The sequence below is a fragment of the Equus przewalskii genome, chromosome 11 (genome assembly GCF_037783145.1).
Source record: "Equus przewalskii isolate Varuska chromosome 11, EquPr2, whole genome shotgun sequence".
NCBI classification, from domain to species: Eukaryota; Metazoa; Chordata; class Mammalia; order Perissodactyla; family Equidae; genus Equus; species Equus przewalskii.
In genome coordinates, this window is record NC_091841.1 from 10,975,433 (window position 1) to 10,997,135 (window position 21,703).

General features: G+C 61.6%; 1 protein-coding gene across 23 annotated transcripts in view; it reads left to right on the plus strand.

The window, feature by feature from the left end:
• The window catches only part of DGKZ (diacylglycerol kinase zeta), a 41,052-nt gene extending 19,473 nt beyond the window's left edge, over positions 1 to 21,579 (plus strand). For 4 of the 23 annotated variants that reach the window (XM_070564954.1, XM_070564956.1, XM_070564965.1 and 1 more), the window contains exons 2-31: positions 9,590 to 9,698; positions 10,016 to 10,111; positions 10,442 to 10,519; positions 11,701 to 11,757; positions 12,141 to 12,209; positions 13,518 to 13,589; positions 13,697 to 13,813; positions 13,913 to 13,984; positions 14,258 to 14,353; positions 14,598 to 14,680; positions 14,781 to 14,841; positions 14,926 to 15,039; positions 15,135 to 15,275; positions 15,824 to 15,902; positions 16,091 to 16,146; positions 16,300 to 16,362; positions 16,466 to 16,539; positions 16,628 to 16,739; positions 17,143 to 17,342; positions 17,521 to 17,621; positions 17,701 to 17,780; positions 17,868 to 17,937; positions 18,056 to 18,096; positions 18,646 to 18,785; positions 19,293 to 19,324; positions 19,563 to 19,606; positions 20,040 to 20,160; positions 20,242 to 20,275; positions 20,511 to 20,610; positions 20,842 to 21,579. In XM_070564954.1, coding sequence (XP_070421055.1) covers positions 9,590 to 9,698; positions 10,016 to 10,111; positions 10,442 to 10,519; positions 11,701 to 11,757; positions 12,141 to 12,209; positions 13,518 to 13,589; positions 13,697 to 13,813; positions 13,913 to 13,984; positions 14,258 to 14,353; positions 14,598 to 14,680; positions 14,781 to 14,841; positions 14,926 to 15,039; positions 15,135 to 15,275; positions 15,824 to 15,902; positions 16,091 to 16,146; positions 16,300 to 16,362; positions 16,466 to 16,539; positions 16,628 to 16,739; positions 17,143 to 17,342; positions 17,521 to 17,621; positions 17,701 to 17,780; positions 17,868 to 17,937; positions 18,056 to 18,096; positions 18,646 to 18,785; positions 19,293 to 19,324; positions 19,563 to 19,606; positions 20,040 to 20,160; positions 20,242 to 20,275; positions 20,511 to 20,610; positions 20,842 to 20,958 — 2,629 coding nt within the window. In that variant the 3' untranslated portion in view covers positions 20,959 to 21,579. Of the gene's footprint in view, positions 1 to 3,757; positions 3,881 to 8,545; positions 9,275 to 9,589; positions 9,699 to 10,015; positions 10,112 to 10,441; positions 10,520 to 11,700; positions 11,758 to 12,140; positions 12,210 to 13,517; positions 13,590 to 13,696; positions 13,814 to 13,912; positions 13,985 to 14,257; positions 14,354 to 14,597; positions 14,681 to 14,780; positions 14,842 to 14,925; positions 15,040 to 15,134; positions 15,276 to 15,823; positions 15,903 to 16,090; positions 16,147 to 16,299; positions 16,363 to 16,465; positions 16,540 to 16,627; positions 16,740 to 17,142; positions 17,343 to 17,520; positions 17,622 to 17,700; positions 17,938 to 18,055; positions 18,097 to 18,645; positions 18,786 to 19,292; positions 19,325 to 19,562; positions 19,607 to 20,039; positions 20,161 to 20,241; positions 20,276 to 20,510; positions 20,611 to 20,841 lie in introns of those variants that run through there. The other 19 variants (XM_070564955.1, XM_070564957.1, XM_070564968.1 and 16 more) reach the window with 11 other exon arrangements.
• Positions 21,580 to 21,703: the final 124 nt, after the last annotated feature.

A 21,703-nucleotide genomic window follows, 5' to 3' on the forward strand; every position in this document is an offset into this window, starting at 1 on the left:
AGAGGGAAAAGATAAAGGAGAGTTCACTAGGCAGAAGAGGACAGTTGGATTCCAGGTGCCAGGTGCACAAGCACGGAGGGACCCATGGTGCTTTGACAGAAGCATCTAGAGGGAGGGAATGAGAGGTTAAGAGCTTGGGCCTGGAGCAGACTCCTGGGTTGGAATCCCAGCTCTGCCACTTATTAGCTGTGTGACTGCAGGCAAGTTATTTAATCTCTTTGTGCCTCAGTTTCCTCATCTGTAAAACGGGGATAATAATCCTATTAATTTTTATGAAATTAAGTGAGTTAATACTTGTAAAATGCTTAGAACAGTGTCTAGCCCAGAGTGAGTTATGTGTTTGTCAAATAAAATGTGAAAAGTATGAGAGGGGGCTGGCCCAGTGGCGTAGTGGTTAAATTTGAGCACTCCACTTCTGTGGCCCTGGGTTTGCAGGTTCGGATCCTGGGCGCAGACCTAGCACCGTTGGTCAAACCATGCTGTGGCAGCATCCCACTTAAAAACAAAATGGAGGAAGATGGGCGCAGATTTAGCTCAGTGACAGGCTTCTTCGAGCAAAAAGCAGAAGATTTGCAACTGATGTTAGCTCGGTGCCACTCTTCCTCACACAAAAAAAAATATGTATGGGAGTGAGCTGAGGGAGGAGGCTGGGAGGCCTGCTGCCTGTCAGGCCCAGGTCTCTGCATTGTACTCTGGTGGCAGTGGGCTGGATGGCTTGGAGGGGAGGCCCTAAAGGAACGAGTCAGTTGTTCATTCCGCACACATTTCTCTGGGGCTGACCAGGAGTCAGACCCTGAGACAGGCACCGGGGACATGAAGGAGAGACTGGGGCTGTTTCAGCAAGAGCTCAGAGCTAAGGTCCTGGCGCGGCCCCCAGCGTCTGAGGCAGCCCCTCCCCTCCCCTCCCCTCCCTGCCCACCACCCTCACCTTGTGACTTCACGTCGCCGAATCCTGCTGTCCAGGTTTTATAAAGGAAGCCAGGAGAGCATGGAGTGGGCAGGGCACCCGGCTCAGAAAGGGGCTCAGCTGTCGCTCTTGGGGCCTCTGGAGAGGAGAGAAGGTAGCTGCTAAAACCAAGGCTGTCGCCATCCACTTGTGCGCACAGAGAGAAGTGGCCTGGGCCAGCCTGGGCCTTGTGGTCAGCCCTTGGGTGCGGGACCCTTCTCTCCCCTTATGGCTCTGGCCCCTCCCCCACGGAATTCCCTGTTCCTTCCTCCTGAGCTGATCAGCAGGAAGCACTGGCCTCACTGCCAGGCACCGTGCTGGGCGTGCCCAGATGCGCTAGAACTGGCCCCTGGCCTCCAGGAGCTGGCGGTCTGGTGGGTAGGAGGAACGAGGCATATGGACTTGAGAGAATCAGGACTCCCAGGGGTCCAGTGGCAGAGGAGCCAAACGGGGGGTGGGGATAATCAGTGGGAGTGACGTGTTCTTGGCCAGGGCAGCTGCGAGAGTTGGGATTTTGATACCAGGTGGGGAAGGGGGCCAGGATTCCAGGCAGAAGCTACGCCACGTGCAGGGACACAGCAGCGAGCTTGGGCACAGCCAGACTGGGGGGCAGAGAACACGTTGGCTTGGTTAGAACCAAGGGTGAGTCAGGGCATCGGAGAGCCACACACCGAAGCCACATTCACCAGGCTGGAGGATTCGGGCCTCCTTTTGAATCCGTGGTTCCCAAAGTATGGTCTTAGGAGTGCCCTAGAGCCTTTCCAGGCATTTCTGAGGCCAGAACTATTCTCATAACACTACTTTCGGAGCTGTCTTTTTCACTGTATTAATATTGGACTGATGGTGCAGAAGCAATCGTGGGTGAAACTGCTGGAACCTTCGCACAGATCAGGGCGGTGGCCCCAATGTAAACCAGCAGCCATTGTGTTCTTCCCACTCACAGCAACAAAAAATGCAGTAAAAGGGTTAATTTCATAAAGCCGGGATCCTTGAGATACATCTTTTTAAATACTCTGTATGAAGAAATATGACATGTACGTAATATACTTTTACTGCAAGCCGAACTCTGCTGGTTCTCTTGAGAAGCACTCTTGTGACTGAATTGCAAGCTGTACTAGTCACTTTTTTTAAGGAACACCATTTTAATTTGAAAGAACACCTGACATGCAAAACTCTTCAGACTTAGGTATTAGGCAGACGTTTTCTCAAAAATGAATGAAGTGAGCTTGTCACTTCAAAAACAGCATCCGTATTTGTTGCTAATGATAAAATTCGAGCTTTTGAACGAAAATTAGAATTTTGGAATCCTCGGATGCACTCTCTAGAGCCTGAGAGCTTCCCAGGACTTAAAGACTTTTCTCATGAGACCCGGAATATGTTAGCAAGTGTGGTTTTTTGATATTGCACGAGGAAATGTGTCAACATTTGGAAGATATCACAATTCACTAGCCCAATATTTTCCAGTGACCAATGCTTGACGTTACGAAATTCAGAAAGCAAGATGGGCCAGTGAAAGGTTCAGTGACGGGGCTCCAGATTCCACACAGCCACTAACCTTTAAGAAACTGCCGCTTGTCGTATTTTAGTGTAGTTGCAAAGTGTCCATAATTGGCTGAAAAGGCTATTAAAATACTCCTTCCTTTTCTAAGTACGCGTCAGTATGAGGCAGCGTTTTCCTCGTATACTTCAGCTGAAACAGCACATCACAACAGATTGCCTGCAGAGGCAGGTACGAGGATCCGGCTGTCTTCTGTTAAGCCAGGCATTAAAGAGATTTGCAAAAATTTTTAAAATGTCACTCTTCCCACTAATTTTTTTTTTTAGAAAATAGTTTAGTTTTCCTAAAAGTCTGTTTTATTTCTTAACGTGTCATGGGTTTGTTGTTTTTAAAGGAATTAACACATACTTGAAACGTTTCTCCGTTTAAATTCTAACAGTAAATATTAATAGCTCTAACCCCCATAATCAAAGCCTTTTTGGGATCTTCACTTCAAGTTTTAAGTGTGAAAGAGTCCTGGGACCAGGAAGTTTGACAGCTGCCACCCTAGCCCCTTGGGAGCCAGGCGGGCATCCTGGGCAGGATGTGGGTGTGCAAGGGGCTGGCCTCCCCTGGACACGAGCCAGGGCAGCTGGGACCCGCCCCGTTGGCAGGGCTTCGAGACCCAGGATCTGGAGTCCCAGCTCAGCCACTTGTGAGCCGTGGGCGGTCACAGGCCTCCACGGCCTCAGGTGCCCCTTCGTTTACCGTAATGCCACCAGCGCAGGGGAATTGCAAGCCTCTTTTCTGATAACGCGTGTGAAAAAGTGCTTTATAAGTTGTGAGACACTTGACAGATATTTATTTTTGTGGTTATTAGGTCTGGAGCCAGTGCTTAGCTGTCTCGGATGCTTTTCTCAGACCCCAGAAAACCTGTCCCGTGGGTGGGAGACGGCGTTAGGTGGCCAGCTCCCCTTCCGGCCTGACCCCCAATCTCCCCCACACACCCCCCCCACCCCCGCCTCCTGGAGCTGAGGCAGGGGCTGCGCTGAAACAGGTGCCAGAGGGAGGGGAGGCTACTGGGCTGCCCGTCACTCAGCCTGGCTCTGGGAACTTTGGGGAGAGAAGTCAGGAGGCAAAACTCGTGCACGCTTCTGTGCCCGCCCACCTACCCTCCGCCTGCCTGCTGCAGGGCCCGGAGCCACCGCTGGGAGAGGAAGTGCAGTCGGTTACCAATCGGGTTATTTTCATAACGGCTGTCTCAGCTGGGGGGAGGCGGGTGGCGAGGGGGAGGGGGCAGATGAGCAGCCACAGCCGCTCGCTCTCCAAACTAGGACTTGCAAGCCCGAGGCCGGCAGCCTGGAGCTGGAGCCAGAGCCGGGGCTCACCTGCCCACGGGGACCCAGGCCCCCACCTGCTCGCCCACCTCCTGCCTGCCACCCTGCCTTCCAGATCAGGTCACAGGGGGCACCCACAATCCTTCCTTGCATTCTGCTTCCTCCCTGCTCTCTGTGTCTGGGGGTGGTCTGGGAAGGGGTGGGTCAGGGTGGGCTCAGGCACCATCATCCCAAGATGAGGTTCCTGAAGCTGATGGAAAGGTCCAGGGGAAGGGAATGTCGGGCTTTGGCCCCTGAGCCAGGGAGCCAACACTACTGGCCTGTCACCTCTCTGACCGTGCAGCCCTGGTCCCACTACTCCCCGCTGTGCATTTCTGTTTGTTTTGTTTTGTTTTGTTTGTGGCAGGATCCCCTTGGTGAGTAGAGACCTTGGGGAAGGTGGGATCCTGCCTCGCCAGTCCCTGTCACCTTCCCTCCGACCTGGGGGCTGTGGGAGCAGAGCAGCCAGAGGTGGCTTCTGCCTGGCAGTCTGCTGGGGTCAGCTCCCTGCCCTTGCTCTGGGGCTGCTGGAAGAGGGGCCACCGTGCACCATTCCCAGCCTGCACACAGGGGAAAGGCATGTATGGGCCCTGCCCACAGCACGGAATGGGTGCTCTGGCTGAATCCCACAGGGTGTCCTGGGCGAGCACCTAAGGAGGCAGAGGAGTCGCTGGGGGTCAGGCGTGGTATCGGGGCAGAGGGCATTCCTCACAGCTGAGCAGACACCCAGGTGGCTCCGGCTGCCAGGCTCTCTTCCTCATGTGGTGGGTGGTGGCCACCCTGGGTACTCCTGCTTCCCTTTCTGGGTTCCCACCCCCACCGCAGGCAGAGACGAACGCAGGAGGCGGCACAATCCACATGCCCTGGTGTCTGCCGTGAGCAGAGGCCATGCCAGGCCCCCACGCTCTGCCAGGTGTCGTATTGTTAGGTACTTTATATTGCCATCTCATCAGAGCGGCCTATGCCAGCCTTCTGAGCTAGTGGTACCGTTCCCATTCTGCAGATGAGGACATTGAAAGGTCAGTTGATCAGCCCAGGAGAGCACTGGCAGCTGCAGGGTTCCAAAGCCTTTGCACTTTTCCACTTGCAGCAGCCCCAGCGGGTGAGATGTGCTGGGCTAGGTGGCCGGGTCCTTCTAGTCGGGCACTTGGGCCCGCTCGCCCACACTGGCGGCTGCCTGAGCTCAGCTGTCCTTCAAGGGCGCGTGGCCAGACGCCACCATGCGTGCCTCTCCTGTACATCCTTTGTCCTTCTCAGCCCCCAACAGCCAGCTGGAGGTTGATGGGGCCCCTGAGTCCTTTCCTATACTGTCCCCTTTGGACGTGACAGGCTTCCCCCAGGCCTCCCACCCGGAGGCTGAGGGGTAGCCATTTTGCTCTGCTGTTGGTGTCAGAAGCCTGTGGGGCCTCCTCCAGTGACCTTTACACATACTCTGTGGTGTGCCGAAGGTGACAGCGTGAGGTGAGAAGAAGCTGCTGCTCAGAGCTGGGCTGTGGGAAAAGGCTCCCGGCCCAAGCAGGGGACAGGCTGGGACAGGCCGGAAGCCAGCCCGGGCTTCCGACCAGACCCAGGAGAAGCCTCGGCAGAGATAGGAAGTCAGGAGTCAGGCTCTTGCTGACCAGAGGACAGAGGTTGCTATGGAGACCAGAGGAACAGGAAGCATGGGGCCAGGGGAAGGGGCGTGGGAGCACAAAGGCGTGGGTGCCTGGCAGGAGAGCTTGTCATAAAGGTCAGATCAGCCAGTCTGACAGCCTCCTCGAACAAATAAGGAAACTGAGGCCTGTGAGGGGACAGCTTTGCACATGGTCACACAACCCTGGCCTGGCCTGCCTTCCTGCTCGGACTGACCGCACCATCAGGCAGCCGAGGAGACTCCCGATAGATGTGGACCTGGCTGCCTGGTGGCGTGGGGCCAGAGCACTGTGGGAGCACCTGTAAGCGGCCCCCGTGTTGTGAGGCGGGAGGTGTTGGCCACCTCTTCCTCCTGGCCCTTCTTGTCACTGTGGGTCTGGACCAGCAGACAGGGCCCAGCCGTCACCACCACCCGCTGAGCGCCTGCGGCACCCCCCCCCCCACCTCCCACTGACTGTGGCGTTTTGTTTTCTGGGTGACACTAGCATCAGGCGGTGTGTCCGGGTGACTAATCTCCTCCAGGCTGGGCAGCTGTCACAGGGCAGCCTGACTAGACGGGCGGGGAAAGCGGACACCCTGGGGGAGTGCTGGTAGGTTGGTGCCCTGGCAGCAGGGGCCAGCTGGGCCTTCAGGCTCGTCTTCTGGGTGCAGGGCAGACCTGGGTTCAGGTCCCCGTTCTGGCACTAACCGGCCATGTGGCCTTGAGCACGTTCCTGCCCCTCTTCAAGCCTCAGTTTCCTCGTCTCTCTGGTGGAGCCGTGCTTCCTGCCTGCCCTGCAGGGTTGTGGTAGGATCAGACATGATGATGAATGGAAGTGCTTAGCCCAGGGCCTGTCCCACAGGAGGTGGTCAGTCAATGTGACCGGGGGCTGGCCTGCTGGAGCAGCGGTGAAATGCACACATTCTGCTTTTGGCAGCCCAGGGTTCGCCAGTTTTGATCCTGGGTGCGGACATGGCACCACTTGGTACGCCACGCTGTGGTAGGCGTCCCACGTATAAAGTGAAGGAAGATGGGCATGGATGTTAGCTCAGGGCCAGTCTTCCTCGGAAAAAAGAGGAGGATTGCCAACAGTTAGCTCAGGGCTAATCTTCCTCAAAAAAAAAAAAAAAATGTGACCCTTACTGTTCCTGTTAGGGTTCCCGTCTCTACCCCATCCCCAGCCTCGTGGCCCAGGAGGAAATACCCTACTCTTCTCTGTATCTTTCCAGATAGACTTGGGGTCCAACCTTGGCTCTACCCTGACTAGCTGTGGCCTTGGGGCAAGCTACCTCTTTGCGCCTCAGTTCCCCTGCAGGAACGTGGCCTGATGCAGTGCTGTCCTTCAGGCTTGCTGTGCTTTATAAAGTGGCAGATGTATCTGAGGAGGCTTACACGGTGTGTGACACATGCGAGCACTCGGTAATGTGAGCTGTGACGATGTCGATGTTAGGAGGAAGCCGAAGGCCCTCTGCCCACAGAGCTGCCTCCTGCCCGCCTCCCTGTCGCCTGCAGGGGATGAGGACTGTAACAGCCAGGGCACAGGAGCCGGGCAGTCCTGGACGCTGCCTCCCCAGGCCCGGCTGCCTCCACCGCTCGCTGATCATAGGAGCTCAGACCCCTGGGCCCCCGTCTGCCTCCCCCTCAGGGCCCCTGCACCCACCCAGGGCTGCGGCCAGACGCTGCCTGCCCGGACCCACCCAATCAAAGAATGCGGTGGCTGGGTGGGTGGGTGGGCAGAGTAGGCGCAAGACATGCAGCCCTGCCTGAGTCCTCAAGCCCACCCTCTCCCACCATTTGTCCAGGGCTCCCACCCCCCGCCCCGCCTGACCACTGCCAGGCCCTCTGCAGGCAGAAGAGCTTCTGTCAGCCCCAGTCAATGTCTCATGGCCGTGATGGGCCCCCCTCTGGCTGCCAGGGCCCGGGAGAGCCCCTGATGGCAGGACACAGGCATCCCCAGACACTCTGGCGGCCTCGCCCCCCGAAGCGTATCTGGCTTCCTGCCCTTCCCCCACGGTTAGGGAGAGGCAAGGGTGCAGGTGACCCCAGCGGCCTGTGAAGAAGGGGTGCAGGGGTAGGTGAGCGGGTGAAGGAGGCGGAGCACGTGTTCAGAACAGGTCAAGGGAGGGCGGCTGGAGCGAGGATGGTCAGCAAGGGTCCCGCCTCCCTGCAGGAGGGAGCTCTGGGCAGCTCAGGGTTTGGGCCTTGGAGAGTTGGAGCTGCTGCATTGGCCCTAAGGACAAGGTGCAGTTCACGGGCTCCCTCAGCGACAGAGCTGGGAAGGTTTTCAGACGTCGCCCATTGTCACACGTGGGAAGTCTGTAATCTGCCTGTGCAGACCAGTCTACTTCTAGAAAAGTCCTTACCGTCAGCCCCTCGGATACGGACATGCACACCCCGCCCCCTCCAGAATCCAGAAGGCTGTTCTCTCGGCTCTGGCCTCTTGCGCTTCCATACGAAGTCCCCTGGGTGAAGATGGGTGGCTGCTCCGCTGCCTCTCCGGCTCTCTCTCGGAGGGCCTCCTTTCCCCAGGGTCCTTTGTCCCTCGGTCAGGTGTCAGCCTCTCCAGTTCCACAGGCCACTCAGCCTGACCCAGGCCTGGGGCTGAGAGAGGCTGGCTCCTCCCAGGTCTGAGTTGCTTTTCAGAGAGCCTTGTTTACGCCATGTCCCAGGAGGGGACACCTAACCTGAACCTGCTCCGTGTTGGTGGCAAAGCAAAATCCCGCCGAGCAGGAAAGCCTTGCTCTCGGCTGACAGTCTATCCAGACCGCCTCCGGACTGGAACCCAGGCCTCCGGACTTCCAGCTTCCCTTTTCTTTCCCATCAGCTTCAGGGAGCGCAGCCGAAGCCGTGTGGGCCGGGCCTCTGGGTTATGGTGCCTGGACAGGGGAGCCCCCTCCTCTGCCTTACTCCTCGGGCAGCCTAGGGGTATAAGTTGGGAGGGCGCCAGTGCTTCCCAAAGCGGGAAGTGTGCGCTCCCTGGTACCCTCGAACACCCCATTTACAGAGGTCAGAGGCCATCATCCTCCCTCCCAAGCGTCCCCTCCCTGCTCAAAGGGCAGAGGCTGTGATGGGCTCCTGGGCACAGGATGGGCCATGGCCTGGCTCCTGATGCTCCCGGTCTCTGTGCCCAACAGCCACCTGCTGCCCCTGCCATGGAGACCTTCTTTAGGAGACACTTCCAGCGGAAGGTGCCAGGCCCTGGAGAGGGGCAGCGGCGGCCCGGTGGTGTGGGGCTGCCCACGGGCAAGGCCCGACGCCGCTCCCCTGCCGGCCAGGCCTCATCCTCCCTGGCACAGCGGCGCCGCTCCAGCGGCCAGCTCCAGGGCTGCCTCCCGGTCTGCGGGGTGGGGGCCCAGGGCACCCGCCGCCGGCGCTCCAGCACCGCACCCCCCTCCTGCAACCCCCGCTTCCTCGTGGACGAGGTGCCCACCGCACAGCCTGCCACTGGTGGGGCCCGGCTTCTGGGCGCACCCCTGCTGTTGGCCGGGCTTGTGGGCATGAACGAGGAGGAGGAGGGGGAGAGGGTCCAGAAGGACATGACAGTTGCGGCATTGAGTGCCACCCAGCCAGGTGCCGAGAGCCCAGGGCGCCCCCCGCCCCAGGCCGCCCGGGCTCTGCTGCCTGTGCCACGGTGCCTGCGCCGGCGCCGCACCTCCTCCCACCTGCTCCCTGCGGACGTGGTGTACGACTGTGCCCGCTGGGGCCTGCACGGTTACTACAGCTGCCTCAGCCAGCAGCGGCCCGGGGGCCAGCACCCTGGTCCCATGATGCCCGCCCGTGTGCGCCCGCTCTCCCGCAGGCGCCAGGTAGCCCTACGGCGCAAGTCAGCCGGACCCCAGGCCTGGAGCGCCCTGCTTGCGTAGGTATAGCTGCGGCCTCCAGGGGGGCTGGCATGGAGCAGGGACTTCGAGGCTCTGCCTGGCCTGCAGGCATCCCGCTTGGCAGCAGCTCTGGGCAGGGCCCAGAAGCCAGCGTGCCCTAGAAGGGTCGTGAGGAGGGCAGAGCCTCTTACAGGGGTCCTCTCAGGGTCTGGCTGCCATGGGGGTCCTCCACCCTCCCTGCTGTGTCCCTGCCTGGCCCTTGGGTCGAGGTCACAGTGAGGGCAGAGATCCCAGGTGAGGGGGGATGAGCAGAGTCGCCAAGTGCTCAGCTGGCCTCAGCTGTCTCCTTTTCTGTAGGAAAGCCATCACCAAGTCGGGCCTTCAGCACCTGGCCCCCCCTCCTCCCACTCCCGGGGCCCCGTGCAGCGAGCCAGAGCGGCAGATCCGGAGCACTGTGGACTGGAGCGTGAGTGGCGGGGTGCTGGGAGGGGCGGAGGGGTACCAGCCCCCTTGGGGCTCTGGGAGCAGTTGCGGACGGAGGTACCGTGGGCAGCTGCGAGCGGAGCCCATGGGCCTGTGGGATTGTGGTACACCTCCTGGGGTGGCCACATTTGAGCCGAGCCCTAAAGAGTAGGGACAGTGGGGAAAACAGGATGGAGCAAAGTGGATGGTGGTGGCTGGAGCCGGGTTGTCTTGGGAGAGAGAGGGTTGGCGGGGCAGGGCACAGGTGACTGATGAGCCAGGTGGCAGGCGTTCACTGAGCGTGTTCGTCCCATGGTCTAGGAGTCGGCGACATATGGGGAGCACATCTGGTTCGAGACCAACGTGTCGGGGGACTTCTGCTATGTTGGGGAGCAGTACTGTGTAGCTAAGATGCTGGTGAGTGAGCTGTGTGCGGCATGCTGCCCCCTGGTGGTAGAGCCGGGTCTAGATGCCTGTAGGCCAACCCCTGCTAGCTGGACCGGTGCAGCCCTTCCTGGGGAAGGTGGGAACCAGGCTCTTGCCTGATTGCCTCTGCTGTGGGCTGCCCCCAAGGATGGCAAGGAATGGGAGCTGTGTCCGGATGTCAGGAGCCAAGAGTAGGGGTTCCCGGGGCACAGGGAGGGCCGCTCTGCTGGGGCAGATGTGAGGCTTTCTCAGTCTGCCCTGGAGCAGCATCCTGGATGGAGGCATCTGGTGCCTCAGGGGCCTGCTCTTCCTTTGCTGCAGCAGAAATCGGTGTCCCGGAGAAAGTGTGCAGCCTGCAAGATCGTGGTGCACACCCCCTGCATCGCTCAGCTGGAGAAGGTGAGTGTGGTTCTCAGCCTTTCCCACCCCGCCCCTTGGGCTGCTGAAGCCCCCTCAGCACTCCCGCATGCCTGCACACGCACATTCATGTTCCATAAGAATCGCCTGCCAGGGGCACCCCGGTGTGCATGGTGGTGAAGAGCCAGGGACCCTGTGTTTGAATCTGGCTCCCCCTTCATTAGCTGCTCTATCCCCACTGCCTGGAACAAGCCTGGCACAGAGGGGGGCTCACTGACTATTAGTCAATGGGATGAATTAATGAATGATGGCCGTGACACCATTTTACTAGTCTCCAAACTAAGAAGGGACCATTGCCTTGCTGAAGCTCCATAACTCAGCCGTGGCTGGGCCGGTCCTGTGTAACCCCAAAGCCTGGCTCTGTCCCCAGCACACTGCCACTTAGAGATGCTTCCCCAAGGACCGTTGTCCACAGTGTGTCTGCAGCTGGAAGCATGTCTAGGCCTGTGCTTCCGGACGGACGTAGCAGAAATACTGGGCGGGGGGTCCAGGCAGAGCGTGGGAGGGCTGCCGTGGCCAATCAGGGCTCCCCAGGCAGCAGAAACACAGACCGACACCCGGGAGAGCCTACAGGACTAGGAATGGCACGAGCCAGGCTAACATGGGCTTCCTCCCCAGCCACCGCCGCGTAGAGAGAGGCTTTCCTACAGCCTTGCTGAAGCCGAAGCAGGGACAGTTAGGGAAAGAGAAACACGGGCAGCCCCAGCATTGCACACCTGTCACCCCCCCTCCCCCAGGAGAAAGTCAAACCAGGGTTCCACAAATTAGCTAAAGGTCTCCAGGGACCAGTCAGCACAGGTGTGCCAGCAAGGACTGGGGTGCCAGCGTGTGCCTGGCTGAGCGTGCTGGAGGTCGAGGGAAGATACAGGAGGAGTAAATTGGGGTGCTGTTCTAGCACAGGAGATGGCCGGAAAGGCCCAGCCTCCGCATCCCAGGATACTGGGCAGAGGAAGGAAGGACTCCTTCTGGCTGGTGGAGAGGGGGCAGGGATGCAGCAGGGCCTCTGAGAGGAGGCGTCTCACGTTCTCAGGGCTCCCAGGATGAGCTGGGGCTATCCCTACCTTGTGACAATGACTCTGAGTGACCCTTGCCCCCAGTGGGTGGCCTTACGCCTGATCCTGGAGGGAAGTTCTGACATCTTGCTGGTCTTGCGTGTTTTACAGATCAACTTCCGCTGTAAGCCGTCCTTCCGTGAGTCGGGCTCCAGGAACATCCGTGAGGTAAGTGCCCAGCATGGTCAGGGGCAAGGAGGCCCTGAGTTTCCAGAGTGGACCTCTCGGGAGTGTCTCCAGAGCGCCAGCAGGGGGCACTCCTTCCAGGCTGCTCTGGGGCCCCGGGGAGGTGTGAGGGATGGGGCTCTGAGAAGGTTTCCAAGGGAAAGCCTAGCTGTCCCGGCCTGCAGGGGCTGGGGCACCCATGTCTCTGTCCCCCTGGGAGCCTTAGCCCTGTTCGGGGCCACAGAGCGTAGTCTGCAGCCCGTCTCACTGACGCGCAGGACCGCAGAGAGCTTCCTGCAGCACCCCATCATGGATATACTGAGGGGTGCAGGCCACTGAGCCTGTCCTCCACCCCTCCCTCCCATGATGCTTCCCTCCTCCACCAGCCAACCTTTGTGCGGCACCACTGGGTACACAGGCGGCGCCAGGATGGCAAGTGTCGGCACTGTGGGAAGGTAAGAGCCCCTGCCCACTGGACGCGAGCCCCGTGCTGTGCGTCCAGGGTGGCCTGTCCCTCACTGGCTGTGTCCCCAGAGTACAGAGTCCCAGGGCTCGCTCTCAGCCTGGCCGCAGCGCCCAGGCAGCTCCGAAACACCCTGGTCTCCGGCTGAGCAGGAGAGCAGGGAGCGCTTCCAGACTGCTTTGAGGTCGTGCAGGGGCCCTCTGAGAGTCACACACTGTACTCTTTCGCTGACACCACCGCTGCGTGCCGAGCGCCTGTGGGGCGCCGAGCGCTGAGCTGGGCAGGGGGCTCCTGCCCTCCTGGAGGAGGCTGGGGCTCCAAGGCGGACTCTGCAGGCCGTCTGCCCGAGCCCCGTCCGCAGGCGTTCTGTGCAGTAACGTGTGTCTGCTTCCTGTCCGTGTCCGGTGAGCAGAGGCTCCCAGAGGATTGGGGCCTGTCGCTCTCTCCTCCGTTTATCCTCAGCGCCCAGCACGGTGTCGACACGTAGTGGGCCCTCAGTAAATGTCTGTGGAAGGAGCCAGGGATGAACGTGACAGGCACTGTGAAGAAGGATAAAGTACTCTAAGAGCACACAGGGGCCTGGCAGGGCTGGGGTCGTGAAGGAGGGGAGCTGAGTCAGGCAGGCGTTAGCTGTGGACCTGCCCCCCCAACACTTTGCACTCAACTTCAGAGAGTCTGGGCCCCTTGCTAAAACTCCCTGCTCAAAGGGGTTTTTTTTTTTTTTGAAGATTAGCCCTGAGCTAACATCTGCTGCCAATCCTCTTCTTTTTGCTGAGGAAGACTGGCCCTGGGCTAATGTCCGTGCCCATCATCCTCTACTTTATATGTGGGACACCTACCACAGCATGGCTTGCCAAGCGATGCCATGTCCGTACCCGGGATCCGAACCAACGAACCCAAGACTGCCAAAGTGGAACATGCAAACTTAACCACTGCGTCACCGGGCCAGCCCCTCGAGGGGCTTATTTTATAGCTTCTTGAATTTAAAAAAATGTGCTCCGGGGGCCGGCCTGGTCACGTAGTGGTTAAGTTCGTGTGCTCTGCTTTGGCAGCCAAGGGTTTGCAGGTTCAGATCCCAGGTGTGGACCTACACAGCACTCATCAGGCCATGTTGTGGTGGTGTCCCACATACAAAATAGAGAAAGATTCGCACAGATGTTAGCTCAGGGCCAGTCTTCCTCACCAGAAAGAAAAAAAAATGTGCTTAGTTTCCCTGGGTAGAGAGAGGTTGGCACAGAAGAAGGGCTGGACTACTGCTCTGGGCCCGGTCCCTGGTGTCTAGCCACCCTGTCCACCCTAGGGCTTCCAGCAGAAGTTCACCTTCCACAGCAAGGAGATTGTGGCCATCAGTTGCTCCTGGTGCAAGCAAGCCGTGAGTTGTGCCCGCCCCGCCCCGCAGGCTGTCCCCTGTGCTGCACCGAGTTGGGGTCCCCAGGCCTCAGCTCAGCCCCCCTCAGCCACACCCCCTCTCTCCTCTAGTACCACAGCAAGGTATCCTGCTTCATGCTGCAGCAGATTGAGGAGCCGTGCTCCCTGGGGGTACATGCTGCTGTGGTCATCCCACCCACCTGGATCCTCCGGGCCCGCAGGCCCCAGGTGAGTCCTGCCTGCACCCTTGACACCACCCCCCACTTGGGGTCTGCCAGCCACCCCAGCCCACCCACCTTGTCACCAACACCCCTGCTTCCCTTGCAGAATACCCTCAAGGCGAGCAAGAAGAAAAAGAGAGCATCCTTCAAGAGGAAATCCAGCAAGAAAGGGCCCGAGGTTAGACCTGGGGCCAGGCAGGCAGCTGGACGGGGCAGGAGAGGGGCCTGTTTCTTGGAATCCTGAGCCCTTGAGCCGATGCTGCTGGCTCTGCCTCCTGTGGGTTATTCTGGGCTCTGGGGCCCGGAGGCGGGTGGGAGATCAGAGTTGCCTCTCTATGGCCAGGCCCATGGTAACGTCTGACCCGGAAGTGGTACATGAGGGGGCACTGCTGAGGATGGGGATAGGGTCCGCCAGGGCAGTCAAGAGCCTTACAGGCTCTCTGTCTCCAAGGAGGGCCGCTGGAGACCCTTCATCATCAGGCCCACCCCGTCCCCCCTCATGAAGCCCCTGCTGGTGTTTGTGAACCCCAAGAGTGGGGGTAACCAGGTAGGCACGCCTCCCCTCTCCACTGGGAGCCTTGGGGGAAGGGTAGGGTTACGCGCCCCCCAACCCCCAGCAGCTGTTCCCAGGTTCCATTGCAGGCCTCTGCCCCATCCCTCCTTCCCAGGGACCCTGAGAAAGTCTGATTCTGCCTCCACCCCTCGCTCCACAGCCGCATCCTTCTCCCCGCCTCAGCCCGCCACCCCTGACTGCCTCTTCTCTGTCCCTCTTGGCTCCTGGTCCCCCACAGGGCGCCAAGATCATCCAGTCCTTCCTCTGGTATCTCAATCCCCGACAAGTCTTTGACCTGAGCCAGGGAGGGCCCAAGGAGGCGTAAGTACTTGTCAAGGCTCTGTGGGGCCAGTGGCGGGGCTTGCCTGGCACCGGGGTACAGCACACCTACCCCGACCCTGTTCCTGTCTTCTGATCGCAGGCTGGAGATGTACCGCAAGGTGCACAACCTGCGGATCCTGGCGTGCGGGGGCGACGGCACGGTGAGTCCTCGTCCCTCTCTTGCCGATGGGCCTGAGCCTGGCCCCGCCGGCCTGACCTGGCCGCCTCTGCTCCGCTCCCTCCAGGTCGGCTGGATCCTCTCCACTCTGGACCAGCTCCGCCTAAAGCCGCCGCCGCCTGTCGCCATCCTGCCTCTGGGCACTGGCAACGACCTGGCCCGCACCCTCAACTGGGGTGGGGTAAGAGCCCACAGGAGGTGGGGTAGCCACGAGTGGGCCGTGCGGCTGGGCTGGCCTGTCCCCACGGAGGACTCAGTTCCTGCTTCCCCCTGCAGGGCTACACAGATGAGCCCGTGTCCAAGATCCTCTCCCACGTAGAGGAGGGGAACGTGGTGCAGCTGGACCGCTGGGACCTCCGCGCTGAGCCCAACCCCGAGGCGGGGCCTGAGGAGCGTGACGACGGTGCCACCGACCGGGTGGGTCAGCCAGGGCCAGGGTGGGGCAGCAGTCGAGGGGGCCTCTCCACGCCTTGGTCTCTGGGGTTCCCAGGAGCCCTGGGCTGGGCCCACTTTCCCACTTGCTGGCTCTGGGGCCTTGAGCGAGTCTCTTCATTTCTCCAGACTTGGCTTCTTCGTCTGGATGAAGCGGGTGATGGTCCTCAGCTCACAGGTGGTGTCATTCAGCCCCTCGGCACATGCACGTGTTCACTGAGTGCCTCCCACCTGCCAGGCCCTGTTCTAAGCGGCGAGCCACACACAGTCTCCGCTGTCCTGGGGCCCCTCCAGAATAGGGCACGCCGGGGAAGTAAAGCCAGGGAAGGCGTGCCAGCAGGGCAAGGGGCCCGAGAGGGCAGAGCCAGAGGCGGCAGGCAGGCTGGGGGAAGAGCTTTTCGTGGATCTTGTTAACTGTGGAAAGGCCTCTGGAAACACAGGGCTGAGCAGGCGAGGGGACCCATGGCTGGGCCCGAAACTCGGGGGCCCCTGTGGGGCCCAGCCCTCATGCTGGTACTTTGCCCTTCTTCCAGCTGCCCCTGGATGTCTTCAACAACTACTTCAGCCTGGGCTTTGATGCCCACGTCACCCTGGAGTTTCATGAGTCTCGAGGTGGGCAGCCCCTTGCTGAGAAGCCTTGGGCGGCTGGGGCGGGAGGGACACACGCATGTCTCCGGGAGGGTTGGACCTTTTCCCCCAGGAAAGGCATTCGTTCCCAGCCCTCCCTCCGCCACCCCAGCCTGGGAGGCCCCAGGAGACCCGGAATGACTGAATGTCCCCCATGTCTTGTCGCCACCCAGAGGCCAACCCAGAGAAATTCAACAGCCGCTTTCGGAACAAGATGTTTTATGCCGGGGTGAGTCTGGGCTCTGCCAGCACACCCCACACCCACCTGTTCTATCGCCCATGCCCCCTGCCCACCTGTGTCCACCAGGCCGCAGGACCCCTGCCGGGCAGTGATGGGAAAAGGCCCCTGTTGTCACATGGTGACGCCCTCTGTCTCCCACAGACAGCTTTCTCCGACTTCCTGATGGGCAGCTCCAAGGACTTAGCCAAGCATATCCGGGTGGTGGTGAGCACGGGGCCAAGCCAGCAGGCAGGTGGGTGGCCCCGCTGGGAGGCAGACGGCCTCCGGCGCATATGCCCTCAACACCCGCCCCTCTTCCTGCCTCCAGTGTGATGGAACTGACCTGACGCCCAAGATCCAGGACCTGAAACCCCAGTGCATCGTTTTCCTCAACATCCCCAGGTGAGGCGGGGAGGGCGATGTGTGGGCCCTGCTGTCCCTGTCCCGCAAGACTGTCCTCGGAAGCGCAGCCTCTTGCCCTCCCCTCCAGGTACTGCGCGGGCACCATGCCCTGGGGCCACCCTGGGGAGCACCACGACTTCGAGCCCCAGCGGCACGATGATGGCTACCTCGAAGTCATCGGCTTCACCATGACATCCCTGGTGAGTGGCTGGCATGGGGCCTGCCTGGAGCCCTGGCTCTGCTTTGTGGGGCTCCACCGGAGTCCCCACAGTGCCCAGGAGCATGGCCCCAAGGCAGGGTATCACCAAGCCCCCCTTCTCTGGCTGGGGGCTCACTGTCTTCTTCTCTATCTGACTTAAGAGTGACTGTCAACCTCTGTGTCTTGGAGGACTCTTTCATCAACCCCCTCTGACTGGGGTCTCACCCTCCTCCTCTCTCTGTCGGGGGTCTCCCCCTCCCTCCCCTCTCTGACTGGGGTCTCACCCTCCCTCTCTCTGTCTGGGGGGTCACTCTCCCTTTGTCTCAGGCCAGAGCACCCCTGGAACGAGCAGAGGTGGGGCGCCATCCACCCCGGCCCCTGACCTGAGCCTTCCTCGCCCCCAGGCAGCGCTGCAGGTTGGTGGGCATGGCGAGCGGCTGACGCAGTGCCGTGAGGTGGTGCTCACCACGTCCAAGGCTATCCCAGTGCAGGTGGACGGCGAGCCCTGCAAGCTCGCGGCCTCCCGCATTCGCATCGCCCTGCGCAACCAGGCCACCATGGTGCAGAAGGCCAAGCGGCGGAGCGCCGCCCCCCTGCACAGCGAGTACGCCCCTCCCATGCCCTGGGCCCGAGGCCAGACTCTGCCCCCTCTGAGCTTTGGTTTCCCCATCTGCAAAGCAACTGACAGTCCCTCTATCCTGAGGCAGCTGGGAGGGGCCCTTGCTCAGTGCCAGCGGCCTGGCAGGGCCCTCACTGAGGCCCCCTATCTCCCTTGCCCTCAGTCAGCAGCCGGTGCCCGAGCAGCTGCGGATCCAGGTGAGCAGAGTCAGCATGCACGACTACGAGGCCCTGCATTACGACAAGGAGCAGCTCAAGGAGGCCTGTGAGTGGCGGGCAGGCCTGGGGGGGTCCTGAGGGCCGGGTGGTGGATGCAGCCGCTGATGGCCTGCTCTGTCCTCCAGCGGTGCCCCTGGGCACTGTAGTGGTCCCAGGAGACAGCGACCTCGAGCTCTGCCGGGCGCACATCGAGAGGCTCCAGCAGGTGAGGGGGGCCGGGAGCCTGCCCTGGGCCGCCCCAGCTGCTCGGGGGCTGCTCTCTGCCAGCCCCGGCCTGTGCTTCTCTCAACAGGAGCCCGAAGGTGCTGGAGCCGGGTCCCCAACGTGCCAGAAACTTTCCCCCAAGTGGTGCTTCCTCGATGGTGAGCGGCTCCTGGCTGTGTCCTGCCCCTCCCTCGGGATCCTGGGTTGGGGCGGCAGCAGCCCTGAGCCTAGACAAGGGCCTCCTCCACCCTCAGCCAGCTAACCGTCTCCCCACAGCCACCACTGCCAGCCGCTTCTACAGGATTGACCGGGCCCAGGTGAGCACCTCCGTCCTGCTCCCTCCACAGCTGGTCCTGGGGCACCTGTGTCACTCTCCTGGGAGCGCGCCCCTCTGCAGCCGGCTCGCCCCATCCTCATAGTCTGCAGTGTGTTCACACTGGTCCATATGCACGGACAGGGCATGGCCCTGCCCTCCAGGCTGGGTGCACAGGGATCGTGCTGGCAGGAGGAGGGAGCTGCCGTAGCCGGGAAAGGCTTGCGGGGTGGGCGGGAGAGCGTGAAGTACAGCTGCCACCCAGGGAGACACAGAAGGAAAGGCACTTCTGGCCGGGGCCAGGCCACTGGGGTGAAGGCTTATTGGCAGGGGGAAGGGGCTGGCAAGCTGCTGGGCCCAGTACACAGAGGTCAGGGGCCGGGCTTGGGTGGTGGGCCAGGAGAGGAGGGAGTGCAGAGGCGGGGGAAGGAGGGACTGGCACGCAGCCCTGGCTGCCTGCTCACAGCAGACGCTTCTCCGGGCCTGCCGGCCTGGCTGCCCCTTCGCCCCCACCGGCAGGCCCTGACCCTCAGCCCTGACTCCCCACCCACAGGAACACCTCAACTATGTGACTGAGATCGCACAGGACGAGATTTATATCCTGGACCCAGAGCTGCTGGGGGCATCGGCCCGGCCGGACCTCCCAACCCCGACGTCCCCTCTCCCCACCTCCCCCTGCTCACCCACGCCCCGGTGAGTCCCCAGTCTCCTCCAGGCCCTGGCTCTAGACCCCACCTGCAAGCTGGCAGCTCCTGTCTTCCCTCCTTCAGCCCCAGCCCACCAGCCCCCCACCCCTGACTCACTGACAGCAAACCCAAGCGGCCAAAGCCCTCTGTCCCCAGGGAAGGCGTCACCATCCACCCTGCCCCGCTGGCCAAAGACCTAGGCTCCCTCCCTGACTTCTCTCCTTCCCCCCGGCTCTAACCCTTCCTCCCCCAGCAGCTGAGCACACCACACCCCTGGCCTCCTGCTCTCCTACCCCCAGCCTCGAACCTTCTTTCCCAGCACCCTGCTGTCCTGTCCCCTCCCCATGTGCCCGGTCATCACACAGCCTGAGCCTGGCTGGCTGACCTCACCAGGCTCTGTGTTGGAGGCACTCAGTAAACTGTTGCAGGACTGTGGGGTGTCCCAAGTTGGGGCTGGGGAGGGCGACAGGCTGGCCTGGCTGCGGCCATGTCACATCTCCTGTTCTGTTCGCAGGTCACTGTCAGGGGATGCTGCAGCTCCTAAAGGTGAGGCCTCCCCCTGCACGGCCCCTCTTTCTCCCTGCTCCTCGGAGTGAGGCTCGTGGGCCGGGGGGGAGCCCCTCCACAGCCTCACCCAAACCTAACTGCGAGGCCCCGTTCTCTGTGAGCCCGGCCCTTGGCACACTGCCCGACAGGCCCGCCTCTGCGCGCTGGTGCATCCCGAGCGTGTGCATGCGCCGCACAAGCCCGGGCCTCCAGGGTAACGGGCAGGTGCTCCATGCAGGTGAAGAGCTGATCGAGGCCGCCAAGAGGAACGACTTCTGTAAGGTACCGGCGCCGGCCGGCTGGGCCTCTCCCCCGGGCAGCCCTCAGGCACTGACACAGGGCCCCTGGGTTGGGCCAAGAGCTGACCTGTTCAGGCGCTGTCATCTGTCATCGTCTGGCCCTCTGCAGGGCCTCCATGGTGACTGTCCCCTTCCACCTTGCCCCGTCCCCATCCAGCCACACTCAGTGTCCCTCTGTAGGAGAGTCCTAAAGGACCTGCAGGTCCCAGGGCTTGCCCGTCAGTGTTCCTGGGGAGCGTCTGGGGTGAGAGAAGCCATTATCTCTTGCCACTCCAGAGAGACCCCCCCAGAGGCCCTGGGGAGCAGAGTGTGGCAGCATACTAGTGTCAGGCCTGTAGCCTTGTGAACTGGGGCATTTCTGTGGGTGGAAGGAGGTGGCCCTGGGAGCCCCAGCCCCGCTCTGCCCCTGCCCTCAGCTCCAGGAGCTGCACCGAGCCGGGGGCGACCTCATGCACCGGGACGAACGGAGCCGCACGCTCCTGCACCATGCCGTCAGCACCGGCAGCAAGGACGTGGTCCGCTACCTGCTGGACCATGGTGAGCTGTGCCACAGGGGCGCCCCGGTGGGAGGGGGGAGGCTGCCAGGCCTCTCTGACCTCCCGCTCCCCTCTCCTCCAGCCCCTCCAGAAATCCTTGACGCCGTGGAGGAAAAGTGAGTATCTCGGCAGTGCAGGATGCTGGTTACCCTGGAAACCGCCCTGTCTTCATCTAGCCCCTCCCATCTGGTCCTCTCAGAGCCCATAGACCCATCCCAGCCACATCTCTTGTTCTCTGGGCCACCCCCCTTGCCCCAAGGCCCCAAACTTCCTTCCCTTTCCAATGGCCCTGGGGAGACCAGAGGGCCCAGAGGACTGGATGGGGTCCACAGCCAGTCCCTGTGCCCCCAGCGGGGAGACGTGTCTGCACCAGGCGGCAGCCCTGGGCCAGCGCACCATCTGCCACTACATCGTTGAGGCAGGGGCCTCTCTCATGAAGACAGACCAGCAGGTGAGCAGGCCACCAGGGCGGGCAGGGGCTCCACGGGGCACAGACCAACCCTCTTCCAAAGTTGGGCACTGTTGAGAGGGGCCATGGGAGAGGGCTGTCTCGGGGGGTGTGAAGCTGTCCTTCCGACACAGCGCAGAAGCTGAGCAACCCGAGCGAGCAGGGGTGGGGCAGCCTGGAGGGGAGAGCCCCTGCCCTCTCCTAGGCCTGAGCTGACGGCTGCTCCCCCTCCAGGGCGACACTCCCAGGCAGCGGGCTGAGAAGGCTCAGGACACCGAGCTGGCCGCCTACCTGGAGAACCGGCAGCACTACCAGATGATCCAGCGGGAGGACCAGGAGACGGCTGTGTAGCTGTGGGGCCCGCGAGGGCGGCAGGACGCCGGCCAGAGGACCGGGCCCTCCTGCCCGCCTCACTGCCACATTCCAGTTGGACTGCCACGGGGGGACCCAGGCCGCAGGGAAGGAGCCCCGGGCTGCCCCCTGAGGAGCCGCCAGACCTAGGGTTGGACTCTGAGGAGCTGGGGGGCTCACCTGTCCCCCTGAGGCCCCAGTCTGACTGCAGCCTCACAGGGGAACAGGAAACTGGACTGGGCTGGGCAGGCCTTTGGGGGCTGGGCCTGGGCCACCTCAGGGCGGCCCTTCCTGGGGTTTAGGGGGCAGGGTGGGGCACAGGGGCTTGAGGCCCTATTGGGGAGCCTGCAGGAAGAGGTTTCCTAAGCCCCCGGGGCCTTTCAGAGCCCCCTTTGAGGCTCTGGCCCTTTGTGCCCTGACCCCACCCTCCCCAGGGCCTCCTCCCGGAAACGGAGCCGCTGCATTTGCCTGCCCACTGCCCTGCTTGGCACCTACCCCGTGACCCTCCCCATGTACCCAGTCATTGCAACGCCGACTGTGTGGCCTGGGGGTTGGGGTGGGCTCTCACGGTGACATGTTTACAGCTGGGTGTGACTCAGTAAAGTGGACTTTTTTCCTTTCTGCTTTTCTCTTTTTTTGAGGAGGAGGTCTTCCAGGAGCAGCGGGGTCCGCAGGGTTAGCCTTAGGGTGGGGGGCTGGACACCGTGACCCAGCTCCTTGTCGGGGCCCCTGTTCCCGACTAGGG